The sequence below is a fragment of the Seriola lalandi genome, unplaced genomic scaffold, assembly GCF_002814215.2.
Source record: "Seriola lalandi dorsalis isolate HSWRI2012SDOR001 ecotype SW California unplaced genomic scaffold, Sedor1 jcf7180002054682, whole genome shotgun sequence".
Lineage (NCBI taxonomy): Eukaryota > Metazoa > Chordata > Actinopteri > Carangiformes > Carangidae > Seriola > Seriola lalandi.
In genome coordinates this window covers 781,217-805,347 of record NW_019525235.1, presented here as the reverse complement: position 1 = coordinate 805,347, position 24,131 = coordinate 781,217, and the positions used below count along the sequence as shown (strand labels likewise).

Genomic DNA, 24,131 nt, shown 5'->3' with positions numbered 1-24,131 from the left:
TGTCATTGTATAGTTAGGCATAAAAACATCATAGTATAGTGTGGATTAAAAACATCATAGTATAGTAAGGCATCACAACATCACAGTACAGTAAGGCATGAAATGTCATAATATAGCAAGGTATAAATATGTCATAGTATAGGAAAGCATCACAACGTCATATTACATTAAGGCATCAAGTCATAGTAAAGTATGGCATAAAAAGTCATAGTGTAGTAAGGCATGAAAACATCATAGTATGATAAGACATAAAAAAGTAATAGTATAGTAAGGCATAAAAAAGTAATAGTATAGTAAGGCATAAAAACATCAAAGAATGATAAGACATAAAAAGTCATAGTATAGTAAGGCATAAAAATGGTATAGTATACGAAAGCATCATAATGTCATAGTATAATAAGGCATCAAGTCATAGTATAGTAAGGCATAACATCATTTTATAGTATGGTATAAAATGTCATAGCATAGTAAGGCTTAAAGTCATAGTATAGTAGGCATAAAAACATCATGGCACAGTAAGGCTTAAAAATGTCAAAGTAAAGTAAGGTATAAAAAGTCACTGTAGAGTAAGGCATAAAAATGTTATAGTATAGGAAAGCATCATAACGTTATAGTATAATAAGGCATCAAGTCATAGTATAATAAAGCATAAAATGTCATAGTATAGTAAGGTATAACATCATTTTATATTATTGTATAAAATGTCATAGCATAGTGAGGCATAAAAAGTCCTAGTATAGCAAGGCATAAAAACTCATAGTATAGTAAGTTATAAAAATGTCATAGTATACTGAGGATTAAAAACTGTGTAGTAAAGTAAGGCATTAGCAGTCAAAGTATAGTAAGGCATTAAAATGTCACAATATGAAAGTCATTAGAGTCGGCAATTAATGTAATGTGCATGTCTTTGGGTTGTGGGACGAAGCCGGAGTACCTAGAAAGAATCCATGGAGGCACATGCAAACACAGAAAAGTGCCAAGCCTGACAAATAGCTTGAAGTAAAATTAAAAGAAGCATTAGAATATTGTACATGGCAAAAGGCATAAAAATGTTATGAATCAGAAAATCTCCACACATATAGGCCTAGATTGTATTTTTCTGTTAACACAACAAAAAAAACCAAACCCACAACTTTAATTTCGTATTCTTGGTTCAAACCTCTTGGTGTCAGAGTGAAATCAAGAATATTAAATGAAAACATTTCTGTTTAAAGTTAAATAGTGTTGATGGGAATGCTGTTACTTTTTTAGCATTGGACAAATTAAAAATTCACCCTAATTGTGGTGCTAGAGGCAAAACCAGGGGATCATCAAAGTTATTAGGATAAATTGTCTGAGAACCATGGATGTCTGTGCCAAATGCTGTGGAAAGCCACCCAATAGTTGTCAAGATATTTCAGTAAAAACCACTAATGCCAACTTGCTGGTGCGGCCAGAGGAAAAGTGAGAAGAGGAGAAGTCAGAGGATTCATCCTCTGAGGACCATGAATGTGTGTACAAGATTCTGCGGCATTCCCTCAAATACTCAGAGATGTTTTAGTCTGGAGCAAAGAGGTGGACTGAATGCTTTTGGTCATGAACTATTTAGGATATTTTGATAAACTTCATATATTTCATGTCTGTCCTGTGGTGCTGTTGAACTGTATTGTGTTATACTAAATGGTGTTCCTATTATTTTTCCTGCACTATTTGAATCAATGAAGGGTATAGGCTAAATAACAGACACACTTCTCATGTGCAACTACATGTGATGTGCATAAAAGCTATGCTGCTAATTTATTCAAGTAAACACTTCATTAATGAGATTTCTTCACTTTTTTTCTTCAACTAAAAGGACTACAAGCAGACAAAGAAAAGGTATGCACCTACTATCTGCTAAAATTAGCTCCATGTCTCCATTAGACAGTCATAAATCACTGTAATCATTTCAACATGTTTTAGGGTCAAATGCAACATTCGAGAGCCAGAGTGTATCAGAGACATCCTGATAAACTCTGCAAAGCATCTGGGATTACTTAAATTTGGAATTTGGAAGAAGATGATCAACATTGTCAGATATGGTGGGTAAACATTGTCCTGCAAGTTAAAGTTTAATATGAGGTATGGGCATTTTCAAACTAATGAACTTGGTTTACACTTTCAGTTCCCATCACTCTGGATTCAAACACAGCCCAGTCCAACTTAAAGTTCTCTGAAGAGCTGACTTGTGTGCAGTACAGCAGTAAGCAGCTCGTACCTGACAACCCTGAACGCTGCATCAGCCGTGTGTGTGTGCTGGGAGCAACCGGCTTCAGATCTGGGAAACACAGCTGGACCGTAGATGTGGGACAAAGCAAAGACTGGTACATCGGAGTGGCCCAAGAGTCTATCAAAAGGAAGAGTACCGTCTTCCTCAACCCTGCCGAGGGCTTCTGGGTGATTGGCCTATCTAATGGAGGCTCGTTCTGGGCTCAGACCTCGCCTCGCACCAAGCTCATGTTGAAGCAGAAGCCCGAGAGGATTACTGTAGAGCTGGACTGTGACAAAGGGAAGGTGGTGTTCATCAACGCTGCTGATGTGACAACAATACACACATTCAAAGACAAATTTACAGAGAGGATTTTCCCCTATGTCTCCCCAGGCTTGTATGAGGAGGGGAAAATATCCAGACCACTGACAATCTGTCCTCTGACCATAACAGTGGATGTAAAATAGACTCTCATACAGTGGATGCATCTCTTAAGAGCAGTGGTTCCCCACCTGTGGGCAGGGGCCCACTTGTGGGTGGCAAAGGTATTGAAGTAGACCAACAAATAATTTGCAAAACATTATCATTTTGGTGAAAAGATGTAATTACGAATAAAAAAAATTAAAACTATAAATAATGTTCAGTATTATAAAACAAAATGATCTTTGAAAACATTAATTATGTTGAAAACAATTGTCATGGTTTTTTCTCATATTAATGCCTATCACTGTGATGAGCCAATGACAGGAACATTCGTCACAACGTATATTTGTTTACCATTTCAGTCGGATTGCACCCTAAAAGATTACATCTGAAATTGTATCAAATCAAAATCAAGATGGATAGTTGGTTAGCAACAGGAAGAATTAAAAAGAAAGAAACAAAAAAGAAAAATTGAGCCTGATGAATGTATAATTTATTAAGCAAGACTATAACCATCTTCACATATCTGAGTTGTTTAATTTTGTTCAAAACAAAAGTCTTCAGTTCATTTAAATATAGTGTTGATTTAGTGACATTAGCTGTCCTTTTCTTTGTTCTTTTGTTTCCTCTGTGATGCCATATCTTTCAGTTTAGAGTCCAGTTTTCTTTGTAGGTAAGCTTTCTTGTTGGGATCCATGGATTTGTCTTTCTTCCCACTGCCGGCATAAAGAACGCCTTCTTTGCTTATTCTCATCCGAGCATGAGACTTGGCTTTATCTCCACAGCCGTGAACCTAAACAGGGTTTACAACATGATGATTAGATTTTTGGAGAAAACACAAAACTCAACACACCATCATTTTCTTACATTAAAGCTGTCACTTATGGTGAAATATCAGCACACAGACTTTTAAAATACTTTCCTGACACTGTCCATACTTTTTGAGTGACAACTGCATCACCACATCTGCTAAATCCCACCTACACAGCACTACCAAAAACACCAACCAAAAAATACCATTTGTGGTATGTCCCTGTCTTACCTCTGGTATATGATGACTGAGGCAGTACTGCCTGTTGCAAAAAATGCAAAGCTGTCCAAGGGTTAGCACAGATGCTTTACACTTGACAAAACTGCACACACTGTCGGCCTTTTTGACAGCGTTGATAAGCGTGTCAAAGTCATCATCGGGAGCAGCTGCTGCAGCAATGTCGCAGGCGCCCGCCTTTGTTCGGTTCTTTCCTGGCAGAGAAATGATAGAGTTTTAGAGACATTAGACAAAGGTTTCACGTGGCAGACGTGTGAGAAAACTGTTAAAATTTAGATGTTTCTAATACGAACCTTTGGCCTTCTTGGATGACTGGGTCTGAGCTGGTGGGATATTGTTCTGCTGTTTTTTCCGTTGAGCATTTTCTTCTCTTTTCTGTTGCTCCCTCTTCATTCGCTCCAAATGTAAACTTTTCAAATCTAATGGAGAATGAGACCGCGGCTCACTTTGGGGATTTGGGATTGTTTCCTCTTCCCGGGCTTCTTCTTCTTCTTCTTCTCCTTGTGTCGAGTCCTCAGCTGGTGCTGAAACCAGGGGCCTGGACACACTGATACACCTGTCTTTCCCCTCACCTTTGCTCTCGTGCACAAGTCCCAGCTCCTCAGCGATCTGGTGGACCAGCAGGCGGTCATGAGAGTTAAAAGATGATGGGAATTGTATTTCACTCTGATTTAACTCCTTCAGAAAGTTCTCCACCTGCTCTCTGATCTCAGTGCATCTGTTCTTGTTCTGTTGTTCCTCTGTGAGTGTTGATGCAGGGGATTTTTTGTACTTCTCTGAACCAGCAGTGTTTTCCTTACTGCTGCTACCACTCGATTTCTTCTGCCCTTGCTTCACCTTGCTGCGAGCCTGATCTTTGACACTTTGTTTGGTAGATGCGGAGCTGCTGGCAGACGTATTAGCCTTACTGTCTTTGTGGTCACGGGTGTAGTTCTGTGGCACGATATCTTGGATGTACTCAAAAGCTGTTCTGACTTCACCAAACTCAGTCATATGATCAATCAGGGACTTCAAGAAAGCATGATTCTGGACAGTTTGTGTGTCACACACAACGGCAATGTGGCGTCTTGCACGTGTAACAGCCACATTTATCCTTCTGTCCTCCGCCAGAAAGCCAACGTCCCCTAAAATAAAAAAAAAAAGAACAAATATGTTTGTATGTATGTAAACTCATTTTGCTGTGGTCCATGGTGTGGCAGAAACAGATATGACAAAACAAATTACCTTTTCTGTTGGATCGAACTAATGACAACACAACAGCCTCTTTCTCTCTGCCCTGAAATCCATCTACGGACTTTATCTCCAGCTCTGGATGCCTCGTAGACAGTTTCTGACGCAGAAGATCGACCTATACAGGAATGAAAACATCAAAACCAAATCACTGAGTCAATTTAAGACACAAATGTTAGATCTTTTGGTTTAATTTTAGATTTCAAGTTTACAGCATGACTACGTAACTTTTGCTGAGCAGTAGCGACAGTGGCCTTTGCAGCCACAAGTGATAATTACAGGACGCTGGCGCATGAAATTCTCTTGGGCTCCGAGTCCGAGTGAACAAGGATACGGGAAGCAGCGTATTCATATGAGCTAACAGCTCATGTACGGACAACAAAGCCTGTCAGTCGCTAATGCAACAAACACAAAATCATCATCTCCACACAAACCAGCAATCTTGCTGTTCCCTCATGTCAAGTCAGCATTTGGCTAATCTGTGCAGAACAGTGAGTTAGCTTCTTCTTATAGCTAGCTGAAGACTTATATTTTGTGGCGTGTGATGTAGTGCTGTGAATTGTTAAGCACTTCTCGTGGATGATCGTGCCTGCGTAAACCAAATTACATAGTGCAAGAACAGGCATTCAGAACGCAGAGTGGGAATGATAGAGGCGCCATTCTCGGGCGCCCTATTACAAGTCAGTGTACCACTGAATGATGAAGATGTTATTTTAAGGAAAATAGTTGCATAATGTTGCTTTCATAATGACTTACCTGTAAATTGTATGGGGCAATAACAGCTATGTCTTTAGCTTTAATCCCAGCTTCAGTCAAAGCCTTTATGTGCAGTTCAACAATGTCTACCTCACCTGAGGATACAGTACACACACAGTTAGATCCCATACAACTCAAACAGTTAAGACATTCTGGATTTTTGCAATAAAAACAACCAACCTTGATTGCCTTTGGACTGCTCATCTGTGACCTCCATTTCACTCAGACCACAGCCTGCTGTGTCAATCAGAAGAAGCGGCGTGCTGGTCTCTTCAACACAGGTGACTCCTGGTAGATCTCTGTTTGAATCAAGTACAGCGTATTTAACAGTTATTTCAATGAGTTATCCTTCACTGAAATACAGTGAGATATGTTCCTTAACTAAACTGATTCTCACTTTAATAAATGTCTCTCCACAGAGCTGTGAGCAGTCAGTCTTCCCTGGTACATCTCTTTGGAGGCCCACTCCATGATGGCACTGTTCATGCGGTACTGAACTGTCAGCATACGGACCACTGAGTCCCCATACATCTGGATAAGTCTCTCCATAAGACTGAGAGACAAGCCTTTGGATGCAGCGCTGTGGGAAACAATATGCGCAAACAATAAAAATCCTGTAAAAAGATCTTTTAAAAAAGCTCTGAAAAGTAATTCCCTTGGTTAGCTTTTTACTTTGACCAACAAGACTATGCTATTTACTGTTAAAGCTACAACAGTTCAGAGCTGAGAGGCTTAGCAAACAAATCAGTTAGTTGGTTAACAGAAAATTAATCACAAACTATTTTAGTGCTTTAGTTCATTTTGCAAGCAAAATGTCAGAAAAGTCTCAAAAAGTTTCTCAAATATCAGGATTTTCTGCTTTTGTTTAGCAAGAAGAGAATCTGTGGGCTCAGGACTGTTGGTCAGAGAAAAATAGTTTGAAGACGCTACCTTGGGAAGGACATTTTGCACCATTTTCTGACAGTTTGTGGCAAACTCATCAATTAATTGAGAAAATAATATGCAGATTAAGCAATAATGAAAATAATTGTTAGTTGTAACCAGTTTAGTCAGTTTTGCTTATTTCAGACAACAGATTTCTATATTTGTGTTTTTGCCTGTTCTCCTCTCGCTGGTTTGAAATAGGGTAGGCTAGTTGGTAAAGGATGATATATTTCTGTTCACTGAGCTTACAAACATTTGAATTCAGTATAAAAATATGATGATGACATGATGTGGGGTTGTTTCTGAGAGCTAAACTCTTAGAAATAATGATTTGTTTTTACGTTATCCTTGATTGTTGCTTATTTAGACATAAAAATTCACAGTTATAGAAAAATGCTTCAGATTTAAAACCAGTCTTTAAGGAAAATGTTTTAGCTGCACAGAATATTAAGTGTTAATATAAATGTATAAAAAAGAAAAATCAGTTTTTTACATTCGTGATTTAATAGTAGGTGGTAACTGCTTGTAGTCTCCAGCCAGAATGCACTTGCGCGCTTTGAGCAGGGCGATCCAGCAGCTGCTCTCCAGGGCCTGGGCGCACTCGTCTATCACCACCCAATCGAAATGCTCTGCTGGCAGGAACTTCAGAGGGCCGTCATCACAAGCACCTGCAGACACAGACAAGTGCTCACTGATTGCATTTCAGCATCACTGCTACAACTGAATGATATTTTCTTCACTCAAGGCCATTACTGACCTGTGTTGGTTGATAAAACAACATCAGCACTTTTTAGGATCTGGGCAATGGCTGTTGCTTCCCTGGTTTTCAGCTCTTTTCTTAGCTCCCCTATTTCTCTTCTGAAATTCACCCGCTCGCCTTTTTCATGTGACTTCTTCATTCCCATCTTGAAAATAAATAAATACAATATTTAAAAATCATACAAAATGGCACAAACACTTGTAGGAGCACATGCTCAAATACTTACAAAAGCTTTATCGATGTCTTTACGGATGTCAGTGATGATGTTTGCGTTGTCACTCTGGGCGAGGATGGCATCCAGTGAATGTTTCTGAATTGACTCCAGCAGTCTGGCAGGGTGACCCAGCCTCAGGACTTTGGCCTTGCATCGGGCTAACCTCTCTACTAAATTATCCACAGCCACGTTAGATGAGGCACAGCACAGGATCTGCACAAACACAAGTACCCGATGAAAATGAAATAAAAATGACTAGTCTAGACTAGTGTGTAGACGGAGATTCTGCAGCAACAACGACTACTAACATAATCAGTGGAGACAATATGTTCACATTTACACTAATAAATTCAACTTTCTGGACCTTTTGGCCTTGTTTGACTGCTTGCAGAATGATTTCCACCACTGTGGTGGTTTTCCCAGTGCCCGGAGGTCCATGAATCACAGCCAGTTCTCTCTGAGACAAAGCAAACGACACAGCTTCTCTTTGGGAATCATCCAGGTTCAAGTTAAAGAATCCAACCTCATCTGATGAAACATAAAAGATGTATAGCCAGAATTAGTCTCATTATTTTGCAAGGTTTTGAAATATGTGTACTGCATACCACCAAGCTACTACCGAGCCATACAGCAAATTGAAGGCCTAATTGTTGATAATATTTCCTTTGTAAAGTATGACTTACTTGGCTGTGACTGAGAAGAGGGTTTGGTGTCTCCAAAAAGAACACTGATCAGATTGGCAGCTGTTCCATTGCTGTATCTGTTTAATGCATTCAAGGCACTGGAAGCACAAAAACACACAGTACACATTAGTCGTTCTAAGGTTTCTCAGCTCACTTTTAACTGCACGTAGTTCGTAACGACTTTACAGTGAGAACTTTACTTTGTTACTCACTTTTTCATTCGTTTGTAGGTGACATCATTTGCCAACTTCAAAAGGATGTAAAGAGCGTCTGTGTCAAAACTGAGGCCATCCTTTGAATCATCAAAGGCCACACTTATAGAAGCTTGGCTGACCCTCGTCACTATCCCTGTGGCAATCTGAGAGTCTGCGGTGCATCCACCAGTGTCATACAATCCAACTATATCACCTGTAACAAAAGATATAAACACCACATTAAGCAAAATATGAAACCAAAGTAACAAGAAACAACAAAGATCAAATGCTTTATTTTTCCATCTCACCAGGTCCAAAGCTGTTGCTTGGTAGAGATGAGAAACCAAGATGCTTTCTTGGCTCTAGGATGACGACTGTGCGACCATACAAGCCTGTGGACTGACTTCCTATCTGCAGTTTCAGCAAGCAAACACCTTTATTTTGAAGATCCTTGAGAGAGATGTTCTCCTGCCATAGCCTGATGAGACAAAACAAGACTGTAATTTTATAATGGCATGTACCAATAATGAGATTTTGTTTCTTTTTTTATATATTTTTTGGTAAAATAGGTTAAGATCAAAGGCCTGCCTTTCCTCAAAAACATACCATAATCCCTGTCTAGAAAAAGGATATCCACTATAATGTACATAAAGTTTGGTATATTCGTCTTGGGGCCAACTACTCAGTTTGTAAAAACAGATGTATAATAGCTTCTGCGGCTCTGGGGGAGTTTTTTGTCAAGTCTGATGCCTAATTTCTACTAATTGCATCTGTATGGCTGCATCATGTCATTTGCCCATGTCAGCTGAAGTCAATGCTGACCATCTGCATGCAGCGAAAAATTTATGAATGCACTGACAAACACTTATGAACAAGACATGTGTGTCCACTGTCAGCGTCTGTCTTTATACTTATATTATATCATTATACTATATCCAGCCCTTGCGAAAATAACCCAGATAGGTTGGACTTGGGTGCATCAAATTAGGGAGCCTGCATTTCAAATTGAGACTGTGGAATTTCAAAGATGTGGGCATTTCTCTGGCAGGAATACACTAAGGAGTGGCATTATGGGAAGTGTAGGACCCAGTATTTTGGAGCTTGACCTGTACCAGAGTCTAAAACTCATGACTCTTCTTCTGCTTTATCATTGACCTCTCTTTTTGAATTTGTCTCTTCCAAGTATTACAGTCTGGATGCTATTGTGCTTACCTGGTCTCCTCAATTTCAGCTTCCCTCTCCTGCTGTAGAAGCTCAAGTGTCTTTGACACAAATTGTTCAACTGCCATCATTCACTAAAAAAAGACCAAAAAGTAATAATGAAAAAAAAAAAAATCACTGTAAAAAAACATTTCCCAATACAAGTCAGTACAACTTCACCTAAGCTACAGATCAGGAGAGGTTCCACTTATCACCTGTTTTTAACTGCTACATTTTAATGTCATACACATCAGGTCACATTAGACTGATAAAACCTGATGTTGTAAATGACAGATATGTTAGTTCTCCTATCAACAAGGGTGACTCTCACTAGTTGTGGAGAGTAAACTAAGTACGTTTATACAAGTACAACACTTAAAAGTAATTCTGATGTAATTGTACTTTACTTGAGTATTTGCATTTCACACTTTTATACTTCCACATCCACTAAATGTCAGATGCTAATATTGTACTTTGTACTTATTACCACTAATAAGTACCACTTTTTTGTATCACGAATAAATGTGATTTAAATTTGCTTCACACCAGCCATGAAGCTACAACATAAAATCCAGCATACACAGTAATGAATCAGTAATCATTATCCAATAATATTACACTACATTGGGATGATCATTCTGCTGCATAATGAGTTATGATACTCTACTTGTACCTAAATAAATTTTAAATGCAGACTTTTGTTTTTAATGGACTATTTTTATGATTGTGGTATTGGTAACTTCAATGAAGTAAGAAGTCACAACCAACCTTCCCCACTATATCTCACAGCTCATGTAAAAATGTCCAACATGGTGCATTTTTATACAAAGCTCGAGGTTTGGCCTCTCGTGCATCATCATTATATTCAACTGTAGTTATCGGTAAGTGTCATACATGAGATAAAACAAGCCGAGTGCCAAGAGGTAGTTTAAATGCTGACATGTTAGCTTGCTAACCACACTGTACTCAAACCACTTACTTTAGCTACAGTTAGCAAGCGAGAATGACACTCACCCATTAACGTTAGATATCTGAAAAGAGCCCGAAAGAGCAGAAGACCCAACAGCTAATGTTAGTTAATCATGCGGGACAACTTGTAACTGTCTTGGTCATATCTTCTGTGGTCAGTTGGTTTGTTTGACTCATGTCGTCTTCTTTGAATGTGCTAACTCGTTAACATGTTAGCCACACTGCCACCTACCTGCTCAGATGACTTCTGTCACAGACTGTGTTGCCAAATTTTACTGACAAAACGAAACCTAATCCGAGTCTAGAAACTGCCTAAGCGCCATAAAAGTAGCCATATTTTTTATTTGAATTTGTGGTTTTTTTGTGTTTTGAGTATTTATAAGAAACAAGAAGCACCTGCCTTGCCTGCATGCACCCGTCCCTTTCACCGCACACAGTATCCTTGACTCTTATCTCTCCCCTTGCTCCTCCGTTACAGTTTTAAAAAATGTGGAATATAGACAAGGTAACAAACAGTAGCCCAAACTATTACAACCCTCCTAAATCATTTATTGCCCGCGCAGGTGGGGGGTGAACAGCCGAATCTGGCAACACTGCTCGCAGGCCACATGCACTACCTTTATTTTGAAAAGCTCACAATGCGGAAGTTACACAGCGTCATTCACCCACCAGAAACACGTTGAGCTAAGTTGTCAATCAAACTGGCCCCAGCCGCTCGACAGCCGAGCCCAAGTTGTTTATCATAAATTCAGGTTATAAGTTTTAACATTATGGACGGGGCCGTGTTGGCTCGTTGCTCTGTATGGTTTCAGACCGCAGGAGAACATACTGGTTTTTAATCTGCCAGATCCCAGTCAGGAAGGAAGCACTTGCGCTGCAAACCTGCAGATCTGAGCTAACCCATTTTTATTTAACTGCTTCACGACGCCTTTTACTGCCCTTTTGGAAATGAGAACGACGCTAGTCCTGTTGCACGGCATCTCATGCTGCTGGTTGGCCAGTGCTACACTTTCAAAAACTGATGCCAAGAAGTCGCATAAAGCTGAGGCTGAGGTGAGTAACTTCAGGTCATTACCTTGAAATGGGTGTGAGCTGTCAAGTCTTCTGTTTGCCTGGCATGTCACTGTACTCTCCTGAATTTCCCAGTTTCAGGCAGAGGCCCTTATCCTCGCCTGTCACTGGTAATCTGTCACTGAAATGTGCTCCCTTTTCTCTTTGATCCCACTGTTTAGACATCTCCAGCTGAGTTATCTGTGTTGGAGAGAGGCCTCGTTGTGTCAGACCCGCACTGGAAAGACATAGTGAAGGAGGAAAAAAGACACTGTGCTCACATCAAGAAAACATTTCAGGGACCTGTACTGGGATATGTCACACCAGTAAGGCTGAAATGCAGTCACTGGCACATCTACATTATGCTTTGCCGCTGTTCACCATTTGACAACACCATTAGCACAGCATCAAAGGAGAGGTTCAGAGGTTTTCAAGTCTGCCCTAATACAATACTCACATGCCCATATTTACATTGGAAGAGTCTGACACTGCAGTTCTTACTCGCCAAACTGGCTGTCAGCAGATCCTTTTCATTTCATGACAAGAATGTAAGAGATGTGTGTGTGGGTGGCAGGGGGTCGGGGTTAGGGGGTGGGGTGGGGACTGAAATGTTCACAGAACTGTCTGAGTTAGCCAAATGAACTGGGTATCTCCCAAAGTTTTCCTTTTTGCAAAATCTCTCTGTGTGCAACTCTTTTGATAATCATTTCAAATTTCATCATTTAACATTTGCTGATTCCAGGTTCTCCTCTGTATAGATTTAATGCTTTTCTTTGCATTACGTATTGCTAAATTTAAAACCTGTGCGTTATGGACCGGCATTGTGATGGACCAAAATGAATCAATAATTGAAATAATCATTAGTTGCAGCCTTAAATTTTAGGAGATACCCAATGTTACCATCTCTTACATTGGTGTTGTACGAGGAGGAATAATGGGAGTGTCCAACAACTCCTTCAACATGTATATGGGACTGACTTGAAAATATATGAACCTATCCTTGAGTGCTTCACGTGTATGGTTTGACACTGTATCTGAACTACACATCTTAATTTCCCACCCTGCAGTGGAATTCCCACGGCTATGACGTTGCCAAAATGTTTGGCTCCAAATTGACCTCATTGTCTCCAGTGTGGCTTCAGCTCCGCCGACGAGGACCTGAGACCTTTGACGTTACGGGACTCCATGACCATGACCCAGGTAGGCGACCCATTGAAAATGAGTCAATGACAGTCAGACAGGAAGCACTCCTCTAGTCTTGGTTACTTATCAAAGTAACAGATGGACTAATGCACGTAAAGTAAAAGGGTCTGTTTGTCTTTCCAGGATGGGTCAAAGCTGTACGCAAGTCTAACAAAAAAGTCAGGATGGGTGAGTAGATGTCCTCCTCACACCCAACAACTCCGATCTGATGATGTGGCTCAGTGCAAGTGGTTTCAGATAGGACTCTTTTGTTCACTTATTTAAATGCTCCATTGTCTGTGCTCTCAGTGCCTCGGCTGTTATTTGATGGCTGGTCTTACCAGGACTACATGATCGTGCTGGGGAGTGAGGATGAGATAGAGGAACTGGGAAGTGAGCTGGTGGATGTTGCAAAGGTAATACAGTGTTGTGTTCAGCTTTATCCCTCTTGCAACAGTGTACGATGTTTGTGCAGTCTGTCTAATACTGCTGTTGCCTTGCAGACTGAAGGTTTTGACGGCTTCACCTTGGAGCTGTGGAGCCAACTGGGAGGGAACAAAAGAAAGTGAGTTATTTTAACGCCAGACCAATATTCTAACTCTTGACATTTTGTCTTTGTCTTTTTGAGATGATTCAAGAAGGAAATAAAATTAATCAAACATGTTTAATCTCCTCCGTCCAGGGAGCTGGTGCATTTGGTGAAACACATATGTGAGGCTTTGAAGGCAAAAAGATTAGACTGCATTCTTGTTATTCCACCTGCTGTCACAAGGTGAATGAAAATGATTTACTTTAAACAACTATAAATGTAAAAACAAACAGAAATTGGTGCTGACTTTCCATTGGTTTGGTGTTTTTCTTTTCAATCATGATCAGTTCGGGGCAGCCGGGTATGTTCGGCAGGGAGGAGTTTGAACAGTTGGCTCCAGTAGTCGATGGATTCAGCCTCATGACATACGACTATTCCAGTGGTGCCAGGTGAGTGCACAGGCACAGGCGATGTATATTTGTTAAGGAAGAAATGGAGATGAATTAGGTGGTGAAATGATTAAAGTAACCGACAAACTGACAGCTACAAGAAGATCCACAGAATAAATGCAGACAATCTTCTGAGTTCTGCTTTTTTTTTTTTTAATAGACCGGGCCCAAGTTCTCCCCTGCCCTGGATAAGAGACTGTGTCCTCCAGCTTGCACCCACCACTCAGTGGAGGCAAAAGATCCTACTGGGACTCAATTTGTATGGCCTTGATTTTGCAAGTCAGGGAACAGAGCCAATCCTGGGAGGAAGGTAAGATAATACAGATACAGATACGACTACTGCAGGAATAGTTTCACATTATAGTAAATAAAGTTTCACATGTTTCAATAGAAAGAGTACTCTGCTGATTTGCACTCCTATAACACTGTCAGACTCATTGTTCTTCCTTCTCAAACTCTGACGTGTATTATCCACAATGCAACTCGACTCAGGTATTTTATGCTAGTAGCAGCTAATCTTGTTTCTCGCTGCTAGCCTTTGTCAGAGATGATGACCGGGCCTCAGAGGTCTGACAAACTCACTTCTGTCGAATTCCACATCCTGAGATTTTTTTTCATTTTCAAACTTGCAGTGTTCAGTTTATCAGACTTGACGTAGGTCCCGCTGGAGCCACAACAGACTTTAGGCAACTTTTTTTTACACCCATGGTAGTGCTACACAAGACCTGTAGACAGAATATGATGTTGATGACTTTAAAGCCCCTTAAAACTTTCAAATCTCTATAACATACAATATTCATGACCAAATAAACAAAAATCAAAGTTAAAGTTTGGAAAAGAGAACATCGCCTGTATATGTGTAGTTTGATCCGAATTTATTGGCCTGGAAACAACACAACAACTGCGATCAGATTTTTGATTCACATGTTGCTGAACTCTGACTGGTGCACAGAAGTATGTGATGTCACCTTTTTCCAACTAAGCCCCGCCCTCATCAAACCAGTGAGAAGAGTAGACAAAAACACAAATACAAAAACCGTTCATGTGAAATAACTTTTCTAACTTTTGGCAAAAAAAAAAAATTGTGTTACAGTAAGAAGCCGGGGGAGGCCAGTAGGTTGTCAGGGCCTAACTCTTATCTTTCATTTTCTGTAGGTACATTGAGATTTTGCGAGAACACAGGCCCAAACTTCTCTGGGATGAATATTCTGCAGAGCATCACTTCAGTTACAAGAGGTAATAATAGTATAGTACTTTGAAAGAGCAAATATTTGCTTCCAACAGCCTTTTTTTACACAAGATCTGTCCCTGCCCTTTCATTTCAGGAACAATGCTGTTAAACACGTGGTGTACTTTCCATCACTGAAGGTAAAACTCTTCACATTTTAAGTTAGTTTGTGGGTTAACACAGTTGCAGCATAAATAATGTTAAGACTAGGTGCCATTTACTTCATAGCTGAACTTGTGTTTACAGTAACGTGGAGATTAACATTATTTTAATTATTTTACAGTCAATCTACCTGAGAGTCTCTTTAGCCACTGAGCTGGGAACTGGAATTTCTTTATGGGAATTGGGACAAGGACTGGATTATTTCTATGATCTCCTATGAGAGTTGGACTTGATAGTGAAGACTGGGGACCTTGGATCATCAGCACATTGATTCTTTCTTTTTTTTTTTTTTTGAACATGGTGCACCAAAAACTCAGGTGGTGTATGCAGGTATTTTTTTTTCTGTGTGAGCAACTGAAATGAACTCTGATATGAGCCATTGACAGGGTGTAGTTAATACTCAACCTGTGCAGTGTCATAAAAGTGTTGAGAAATCTTGTTTAAATGACTGAACTGGGATTTGTTGATTTAATAGGTCCAAGCAGCAGCCAAAAGGTACTTCAGTATGTTTTATTCCTGTTTGTCAATGATGTTGTGAAAACTTGTGCAGTTCAGTCAGAGTGCAGTAACACATCTCCATTCAGCAACAGAAAGTGCATGATCATCAGTATGTATAAAATTTAAATGAAGGGGTATATTCTTGTTCAGAGGCCGTCAAGAGTTCAAGTGCCACAGACATCTGTTCAGTCTATTTGACTCACCATTGCTTACAAACATTTCTGCTCTTGGACGCAGCTTTGCTCGCCGTGAAGATGAATCCAATTTTCTGGCTTTAAGCGTCCACCATCGAGAATACATCTGCTCCTGATACCAAGTTTGTTTTCTTTTGGTTGTTTTTGTCATTTTTCAAATCTTCAAATCAAGACATTTGATTGTGTGGTTTTTATTAGATTTATAATAACAGCATTGACAAGTAATGAAGTTGTATTTACAGTGTTGCCAAACATTTGTTCTGCTGCAGCATCTTCCAGTATTTATCTCAGATGAATGTTTGTTTAATTACATGAATATAAATGTTAAACAGATAAGCTGATGAATTTCAGTGCTCCTGATTCAAACATTACTATTTTTACTTGGCACTACAGAGCAGGATTAGATTGTTTACAGCAAGGGAGGTCGACTCCATGTTCTGACCAGTTATCAGGTGTCTGTCTATGACCACATGCACAGCATCTTCTTGACTTGCTGGAAAACACAGAGATAAACAAGAGAGGGGGGGTTGGTTTAGTTTTATAAATGCAGATTAAGTCTTTTACTGTGCTGATTTAGTATCTGTGCTCTGAAGGTCAGCTCACCTGTGTATGACCCTCCACTGTCTTTCACAAAGTCTTCCACAATCAGGGGCAGGTTGGCAAAGTCAGGCCTCCGCACCAGTTCAAACACTGAGGGCTTTTAACAAAAACAGTCACTGTTAATTACATTGAACATAAATATATTTGGGTATATTACCTTCATGTTTACTTGAGGAAGACTAACCCCTGTTAAACTATAGCCACTGAAGATCCACTTCTGTCCCTCAGTGGCACAGCACAGAGCTGACACGCCTTGTCCCACTGCACAGACTGGCTCTGCACACACACGGGGGGGAAAAAAAAAAAAAAAAATCAACCTTTATCCAAGAACGTACAGATTACATACTGACTGCTTTTAAAATGAGCCTCACACTCACTTTGGTGAGAGATGAAGTGTGTGAGAATGCGGTGCAGAGAGCCGCTGTGTGCCAGGTCATTCAGCGCTCCAGGGCAGTCTGGGATGAGCAGCGCCTGGTATCGGGCACCTGGAAAAGGTCGTCATGATATAATAACTGAGCAGCAGCAGCAGCAGAAACGACAGGAGCCAAGTGGCTGTGAAATGAATATTCTCACCATCTATAGATTCAAGTTTGGCTGGTGTTGCGTAAGGTTTAACATTGAAGTCTTGCACCCATCTGGCCGTGCTTTCATCCACTCCAACAAAGTCTATTGGCTTCCCCTGCAATTCAGAGAAAGACTCAGAAAGAAAGACCCTTCACCTCAGTGCAGAGAGTCAGATGATGTGCTGAGTTAGTTATACTACAGAGGTTACTGTGCAGTCATCTTCATTTTTATCCAATGTGCAACTTATACATGTGTGATGTGCAGAGCTGAAACAATTAAGTCAATTAATTAATTAAAAATTCTTTGATAATCGATTAATCATCATTTTTAAAGCAAAAATGTCTGACATTTCCCAGTTACAACGTCTCAGTTGTGAGGGTTTAATGCTTTTGGTTTACATCAGTGTAAATTGAATGTCTCTGAATTCTAGACCATTGGTCTGATAAAACAAGCAATATGAAGACATCACTTTGGGCTTTAGGAAATTGTGTGACACATTTTTCAATATTTTCATGTTACATTTTACAAGCTAAACAATTAAAAAAAAAAACCTGATAGATTGATCAATTATGAAAATAACCATTAGTTGCAGCTCCAGTAATGTGGAAATGTCAAGCCTCCAGTGCACAATGCACATTCACTGAGAATGGAGTTTACAGTGAAGTAGGAGACATGTTTTGTGCAGTAGCTCAACCTTTAATATGAAAAATATTCAAATACTCAAACTACATCATAGATGAGGGAGAACCGTAACAATTTCTAACGAGGTAATTGAAATTTTACTGGGATAAAAATAGAGCAGATACAAACTATTATTCAAACAAACATATTATTGTGTCTTATATCTGGGTAACACTTACTGATAAAGGCTTCATAAGCTGTAATTAATGACTTCATTAATGGTTAACAAATAATTTATTAATGCTTCACAGACCAGTAAAAGCCATTAATAGCAACAGCTCTTGGGTTGCCAGGTTGTGGAAAATCCTCCTCCAGCATGAAACATGGCACGCTGCTGGCATATAAATCCATTAAGGAGACCACTCCAAATCATCAAGGCTACAGTTCTAAATATTAATAAGCCATTAATAAAAGGCCGTGGGAGTCTCAGTTTTTCAATAAGCCATCAGTGAAAGTTGGTCAGCCACCTGTAAATGCTAATAAATCATTAATAAAACAATCATCCATCACATCTGTAGCTTTAATGTCGTTAGAAGCTGTTTATAAATAAGTTTTGGTCAAGACGTCCTGCAGCTCATTTATTGAAAGGTTTTAATTAATGGCTTATGATTGATCTGTCAAGCATAAAAAATATTAATTGAATTCATTAATTACAGTTTATAAACCTTTTCTAAATGTTGCTTTATGAGACAGTGGTGCCCAAGTCTGTAGAAGAGCTTTCTGTCTTTTCCTTTCTTTGTCCCTGCCTGGATGTTACTGGTCGTCAGTCCCAATTTCTGTTTACTTGCGACCAACAGAATAAGGGACTCCACTGTGAAGGGTTTTCACTTCAGTGGCAGCTCTTTTTCAGAGAGCAGCTCAACTCAGCTGGACTCCGGACTTCCATTCAGAAGTCCGGACACAGACATTTGAAGATCATGAAAGAAGCTTATGGAAAAGTGACCGGCTGTTCACTTTTTGCCCTTTAAAAAAAGGAGAAAAAAAGAAATAAAGTCTTACCCCAGGTGTGGCTGTCTGGAGATTAAACGCGGAGGTACAGAGACTGAAGGACTGATGGAAAGACTTCGCAGACACCCCTGAATAAACAAACACACCAGTTTAAACTCACCGCATATCTGCAACAGACAACATATCCACTGAGCTTTAGGACAGCTGAACGTAAAGATATGAGGAAATGAGGAACAACTAGACTGATTCAGCATTGTGTGCAACACTTTGTCGCTGATGCTTCAGCTGTGTGTTAATCCACCCACCTTGAGGAAAGGCGCTCGCCACTATCAAACAAGTTGGCTTAGCAGACATTTTATTAATCTTTGTGCCCCTTCTACATTAAATATTTTCGCCTCTTTTAAAAGAATAACAAGATAACTGGATGAAATCATGCAAGAAAAAAATGTACGAGGAAGAAGTTCTGTCACCTGACAACAACATCCGCTCAAAGGATTTCAGAATAAAAGTTCAATGTCAAAGGCAAGGGAAAATATGACCTGTGACTAATGAGCTGCAAGTATTTTTTATTTTCATACAAACAAACAAACAAACAAAGAAACAAACAATGATTTCTATGTTAATTTTTAAATTATAACTTTAGTAAACACTGTGTGAAATACATTCAAACAAACAGAATAGATAAACAATAAGGCCAACACTGTTTGCAGCATTAAATACTTAAAAATGAAAATAAAATGAAATGAAAATAAAACTTTAGTAACACGTTCATCCACACATTGTTAGCGTTAAAATGCATTAGAATTAGCAGAAAAAGAACAGTGCTGTCCAGCAGCATTACAGTGTGGAGTGCTTCTATTCTGAAAATGTCATCATTTTTTAGTGACAACTCCACAGCATCCAGGACTGTGTGCATAATTTGGGGCATTCAAATTTCTAATCAAACATTTTACAATTTATGATGTGACACATTTTGTCATATTTGATCAGACATCAGTAAGGATCTTCTTTCAAATTTTGATAAAGGCAGCAAGTAAACATCATCCCCACAAGCTGAAAGAAAAACAGACACAGGGAACTTGTTAGTTCCACACTGCACACAGAAGCAACGTTTGTTTACTATTCAGCTGCCGGTAATTTGCACAACATTAAAAGAGATGCTCATATTGACCAGTATTTTTGCAAAGTGGTTAGGGTTTTACCTGGAAAAATGCAATCCCAGTACCCACTGCACCAAGAATATACAACTGACTCAGGATGAATTCCTCTAATTTCATGATGCAGCCTCCCTGAGAGCATGAGGAATGGAAAGAAATTACAATTTTGCTATAATACAACATTTAGCCAGAGCCAAATGAACAGCTCCACCCACCTCCACCTTGTAGATGTTGGAGGGATGGTCCCTGTCGCCGCAGAGTTCACTGGGAGTTTTACAGCAGCTATCAGGAACCAGCCGCTTATAGTCTGCAGCTTGGATCCACGTGCTGTTTGTCCAGTCTGAGAAGTTGTTACTGCCACAACACTTAAACTGAAAGGAAGTCAGTAAAGGGACAAACAGAAGAAAGACGAAAGGATGAGACATATGAACACGTGCAGGCTAAAGGGGCTGTCATTTCAAACTCTGATCACTGATTTTTTCTCAGTCATGGAAGCGCTGATGCTGTGATTGAAACATGCAGTATCACTTCCACACCTCCTGCTGAAGCTTGTCCACAGCCTGCGTGACGCTCTCCTCCCCTGGCTGCTGGTATTTCTGCTGCATGGTCACCTTCAGATTCTGTCTGAGCTCGTCATCCAGCTGCGAGACAGGAAAAGCACTTCAGTGATTGATCAGGAAAAAAAAAGAAATACATATACAGTATATGTATGTAAGTATACATATATATGTCACAGTCAATAAAAATAGCCCCTCGTCAAGTTTCTTTCTTCCCCTGTAACATTCCACTGTACCTGTGCGCTGCCCACATATAACCCAAAATATATGAGCTCAGATCCTCTGACCCCCCCCCCCACTCCATGTTTCACAGGCATTCTTTAAATTGATTTGCAAATATAAATAGTTTTTGTTTCTGGACTGACAAAGTGCAAAGAGTGAAAATGAACCATCATATATCAACCTGTTCCAGAAACAGGTTGATATGAAATGGAGACAGGTGGCAGCAGATTACCTGGTAGCAGAGAGGGAAACACTGGAGCCAGAGAAAGGGGGAAGAAAGAGAGGTGTGAAAAGGATAGAAAAACATGACAAATGAAGAACATGCACAGAGAGGCATGCAGAGAAGATTTCACAACAGAGAGGGCAGCAACTGGAGCATTTCATGGGCGGTAAAAGAAAAAAAAAAAGACATGATGGAGCGAAAGAAAGGTGTTTGAAGTCAGTGGAATGACAAAAAAAAAAATCACATGAAATACAAGAAAAGAAAGACAGAAAATGTAAACAACTTGCAATTGCTGTGAATTTCAAAATAAACAAACGCTTCACCTCTTGATAGGTTATGTAGGCCAGCACACCAGCAATGATTTCCAGCAGGAAAATACAGAGCAACAAGACCAAATACTGTTGAAAAGAGACATGAAAAAAAGCTGTAAATAATCCTCAGATGGTGTTTTAGTACATTTCTGTGCTGAAATATGACAATAAATGTGACTTTAAATATGATATCAGCATTGAAACTATCTGTTCATGACTCAAAAAAAAACAAACAAAAAAGTTGTGCTCTAGAGAATAACTGGTTTAACTGTGGGAAAGGAAGTTATTCATTACAAAGGTCGTGGCAAATATGGAAATAGACACAATGTGACAGAGCTTGTGCAGTGTTGCTGCAGTATTAAATGCTCTCACTGCGTCTGTCTGTCCCTCTCACAGCCTCTTCAGTCCAAGCAGCTGCTTGTGATGCCCCTCATTCCTCTGGCATGAGCTGCGCTCTAAATCTACACTCTTAAAGACACACTCTGCATGACTTTGTCTGTTATTTCTGACAGCAATGCCCGTCTGACATAATGGGCTGCACTGAATGCAGGCAGACGAGACAGAAGGTCACCAAGGATTAACTTTCAATACACATAGACCCAGACTAGGCTGTGTGTATATAAACAGGAACTTAAAGTGTCTCTCATTGGTTTCTGATTCCACATAATTAAATGAGGTTTAACGCTGCGGTGGAGCGGAGTGAAAGTAAAGAACCATGGTTTTTATAAAACATTTTTCTGCTGCAGGGCCGTGTTTTTTGTGACTGATGCACCTTACCATGATCAAAAGACTCTTCATCTCCTTCAGAGTGGCACAGCATCCGATTATCCCGGTCACTATCACGATGGCCCCAGCAGCTATCAGGATGTAAGCTGAGGCTGAGTAAAAGCTGGAGTTCAGTAAACTGATGTAGTCGCTCTTTTCCACCAGAGTCCACACTCCCACTGCCAGCACGGCTCCTCCAGCCACCTGAAAGAAGGTTCTGTTATCAGCTCAATTCGAACCAGACCCTCCTGTCAAGACTGTGCCACATCATTTTCAGCGGTTATAAATTAGCTCCTAAAATGTGATAGTGATGCAAAGAAGGCAACGCCTTATTCTTTCACTGTGGAGCCTTGAGGGACGTGCAGTTAAATTTGTTTTTGTTTTTGTTTCTGAATCTGATGCACATATATCACAGTTTCATATCTGAGTGGATATTTGGTGGAAATGCACTATGAGAAATTAGATATACAAGAACTGATACAATCTATCTTTAAAGCCTTGAGGAAATGAAAGTTAAGAGTTAAGAAAGTAAAGGTTCTGATGTAAATAAACTGTTGGATTGTCTCTGAAGTACAGACTGTATGGAGCATTTTTTTCTTGCTTCCACATTAACTGTTGTAACTGAAAAAATGTAAACACTAAATGAATCGGCAAAAATCTGTAGTTTAAGTGAACTAAAGATCATAATATTGTATAATATACATATCTTTACTGAATATATGTAATGATAAGTTTTTGTAACTGCGAGTGCTTCAGTGTCATAAAGTGAAGGTTTTCACTAATATCTGTGGTGCCTGAAGCTAAGCATGAAACGAATGCTCCATGTTAATTATTACATCTAATGGTATCAATAATAATCAGTGTCAAATAGAGCCTTTAATGGAAGATTTGTTGTCATACATTGTTTGAAAATCTTAATACTTCCTTGTTAACTTACCCAGAAAAGAATATTGAAGAGAAAAAGTAGATATTTCAGACAAATTGTCCCACAGGTGTGAGTTTTTTCACCTTGTGTTTCCATTCTGAAATAAAAAAAAGCTGACATGTTGGCACATTGTGAGGTGATGCACAAACACAGAAAACATCACCAAATGAAAAACTTGGTGTTTTCCCAACAGAGAGGACTTGCTTTCATGCAATACTTGAGATTACTATCACACAACTCTGTTCCTATACTTGCATGACAGCAAACTTAAGCCTATTAGCGCTGTATCTGATGGAGACTCGTCAGTTGCGGAAACACATGGAGTTTCCTCTTTTACTCTGCTTTAGTTCCACCTTTGGTGTGAAAAGGTGATTTACTGGGTGGAGCTCAAACATAACTACAATACATATGAGCTTTTCTGACAACATGTTGTCTTTTTCAAGGTTTTATATGCATTAACAATGGATAACATTTAACAGTACACCAAAAATAAAATGGTGTTGCATTTCAAACTTGCAAAAAGTTGGTAGAACAGAGCAATGTAAAGAGCTCACTGATGAAATCAAATATGTTGTGGAGAAAACATGCTTAACATGTGTCACATGTCATCCAGCAGACAGATATATATGTCCCCCCATCCCTGTAACTTATCCTGATCTTCTGACACTCCAGTCATATACTGTTGACATTTAACTATTTACTTAATGAATTAGTCAAAGTCGGTTTGTACCCCACCCTGAACCGAACTTTCTTCTGCTTCTATTTTAAGAAAAGCTGCGACTGGGAGCATCATGAGAGATGGTGACTTTAGATTCTAGGTATTAGTAGGCCTCTCTCTTATAAAGAAATAAACAAACAAAAAAATGGGTAAAGAGACAATAGCTATAAAATAACAAGCACGTTAAAAAGAAACTTATTAGAGTATGATTTTTTTTAGCCGCAAGACAAAATACTCCGAGTGTGAACATGATCAACTGGCAAAAGAAAATCTCAAATCTCATGGTCATATTCAGAGTTATTTTTAACTCATTGTGTCATGGAAAAATTTCTCTGCCTTTCCGCTGAGACCAGAGTACTCCTACCTGATAGTCTGTGGTGGGCCCTGAAGGATGTAGATTATCGGGGTAACGTCTTCCAAGCTCCCACTAACCCCAGTGTCAATGTGCTGCTGTCTTTGAAGGTTAACTGCAACAGTGTACGCTCAGTTGACACCCAGAGCCGAGCCTCCTACCCAAGCGTCTGAGGGTCTGTCCTCTTT

The 24,131-nt window shown here is 39.6% G+C and overlaps 5 protein-coding genes across 6 annotated transcripts in view; 2 read left to right on the top strand and 3 right to left on the bottom strand.

The window, feature by feature from the left end:
• Positions 1-3,245, top strand: part of LOC111666997 (zinc-binding protein A33-like) — a 12,135-nt gene extending 8,890 nt beyond the window's left edge. The window contains exons 4-6 of the mRNA XM_087178273.1: positions 1,835-1,857; positions 1,942-2,060; positions 2,144-3,245. Coding sequence (XP_087034399.1) covers positions 1,835-1,857; positions 1,942-2,060; positions 2,144-2,694 — 693 coding nt within the window. The 3' untranslated portion in view covers positions 2,695-3,245. The remainder of the gene's footprint in view (positions 1-1,834; positions 1,858-1,941; positions 2,061-2,143) is intronic.
• ighmbp2 (immunoglobulin mu DNA binding protein 2) lies at positions 3,122-10,831 on the bottom strand. Its single transcript, XM_023422530.2, has 16 exons — positions 10,674-10,831; positions 9,672-9,754; positions 8,768-8,937; positions 8,478-8,673; positions 8,266-8,363; positions 7,947-8,110; positions 7,595-7,795; positions 7,366-7,513; positions 7,102-7,276; positions 6,082-6,264; positions 5,865-5,983; positions 5,685-5,779; positions 4,923-5,046; positions 3,992-4,822; positions 3,693-3,892; positions 3,122-3,443 (listed from the first exon to the last, which is right to left on the bottom strand). Exons 2-16 carry the CDS (start codon positions 9,749-9,751, stop codon positions 3,246-3,248), a joined length of 2,982 nt encoding a protein of 993 aa, XP_023278298.1. The 5' UTR covers positions 9,752-9,754; positions 10,674-10,831; the 3' UTR covers positions 3,122-3,245.
• A 461-nt stretch (positions 10,832-11,292) lies between these two features.
• On the top strand, positions 11,293-16,256 carry chid1 (chitinase domain containing 1). Its single transcript, XM_023422550.2, has 12 exons — positions 11,293-11,681; positions 11,861-12,004; positions 12,746-12,878; positions 13,005-13,049; positions 13,170-13,276; positions 13,364-13,425; positions 13,543-13,632; positions 13,737-13,838; positions 13,999-14,148; positions 14,994-15,074; positions 15,164-15,206; positions 15,350-16,256. Exons 1-12 carry the CDS (start codon positions 11,577-11,579, stop codon positions 15,446-15,448), a joined length of 1,161 nt encoding a protein of 386 aa, XP_023278318.1. The 5' UTR covers positions 11,293-11,576; the 3' UTR covers positions 15,449-16,256.
• Positions 16,096-19,158, bottom strand: gatd1 (glutamine amidotransferase class 1 domain containing 1). Its single transcript, XM_023422559.2, has 7 exons — positions 19,019-19,158; positions 18,765-18,841; positions 17,094-17,199; positions 16,898-17,005; positions 16,705-16,796; positions 16,524-16,617; positions 16,096-16,413 (listed from the first exon to the last, which is right to left on the bottom strand). The coding sequence occupies exons 1-7, from the start codon at positions 19,065-19,067 to the stop codon at positions 16,298-16,300; spliced, it is 642 nt and encodes a 213-aa protein (XP_023278327.1). The 5' UTR covers positions 19,068-19,158; the 3' UTR covers positions 16,096-16,297.
• cd151 (CD151 molecule) lies at positions 19,052-24,095 on the bottom strand. Of its 2 annotated transcripts, XM_023422557.2 has the most exons (9): positions 23,956-24,095; positions 22,886-22,970; positions 21,961-22,152; positions 21,196-21,270; positions 20,882-20,902; positions 20,407-20,511; positions 20,086-20,241; positions 19,916-20,002; positions 19,052-19,766 (listed from the first exon to the last, which is right to left on the bottom strand). In XM_023422557.2, exons 2-9 carry the CDS (start codon positions 22,967-22,969, stop codon positions 19,707-19,709), a joined length of 780 nt encoding a protein of 259 aa, XP_023278325.1. In that variant the 5' UTR covers position 22,970; positions 23,956-24,095; the 3' UTR covers positions 19,052-19,706. The 2 variants fall into 2 exon arrangements, with proteins under 2 accessions (XP_023278325.1, XP_023278326.1); XM_023422558.2 differs by lacking the exon at positions 20,882-20,902.
• Positions 24,096-24,131: the final 36 nt, after the last annotated feature.

Excerpts from the sequence above, each read along its gene's own strand:
- chid1 (XM_023422550.2), top strand. The coding sequence starts at position 11,577 with ATGAGAACGACGCTAGTCCTGTTGCACGGCATCTCATGCTGCTGGTTG. Across the intron at positions 12,879-13,004 it reads ACTCCATGACCATGACCCAG|GATGGGTCAAAGCTGTACGC; the intron begins GTAGGCGACCCA and ends TTGTCTTTCCAG. Across the intron at positions 15,207-15,349 it reads TGTACTTTCCATCACTGAAG|TCAATCTACCTGAGAGTCTC; the intron begins GTAAAACTCTTC and ends ATTATTTTACAG.
- ighmbp2 (XM_023422530.2), bottom strand. The coding sequence starts at position 9,751 with ATGATGGCAGTTGAACAATTTGTGTCAAAGACACTTGAGCTTCTACAG. Across the intron at positions 5,984-6,081 it reads GTGGAGAGACATTTATTAAA|AGATCTACCAGGAGTCACCT; the intron begins GTGAGAATCAGT and ends TGATTCAAACAG. Across the intron at positions 3,893-3,991 it reads GTCATCCAAGAAGGCCAAAG|GAAAGAACCGAACAAAGGCG; the intron begins GTTCGTATTAGA and ends TTTCTCTGCCAG.
- cd151 (XM_023422557.2), bottom strand. The coding sequence starts at position 22,969 with ATGGAAACACAAGGTGAAAAAACTCACACCTGTGGGACAATTTGTCTG. Across the intron at positions 22,153-22,885 it reads TCTTCAATATTCTTTTCTGG|GTGGCTGGAGGAGCCGTGCT; the intron begins GTAAGTTAACAA and ends ACCTTCTTTCAG. Across the intron at positions 20,242-20,406 it reads TGGACAAGCTTCAGCAGGAG|TTTAAGTGTTGTGGCAGTAA; the intron begins GTGTGGAAGTGA and ends ACTTCCTTTCAG.
- gatd1 (XM_023422559.2), bottom strand. The coding sequence starts at position 19,067 with ATGTCTGCTAAGCCAACTTGTTTGATAGTGGCGAGCGCCTTTCCTCAA. Across the intron at positions 18,842-19,018 it reads GGCGAGCGCCTTTCCTCAAG|GGGTGTCTGCGAAGTCTTTC; the intron begins GTGGGTGGATTA and ends TTGTTTATTCAG. Across the intron at positions 16,414-16,523 it reads CAGTGGAGGGTCATACACAG|CAAGTCAAGAAGATGCTGTG; the intron begins GTGAGCTGACCT and ends TGTGTTTTCCAG.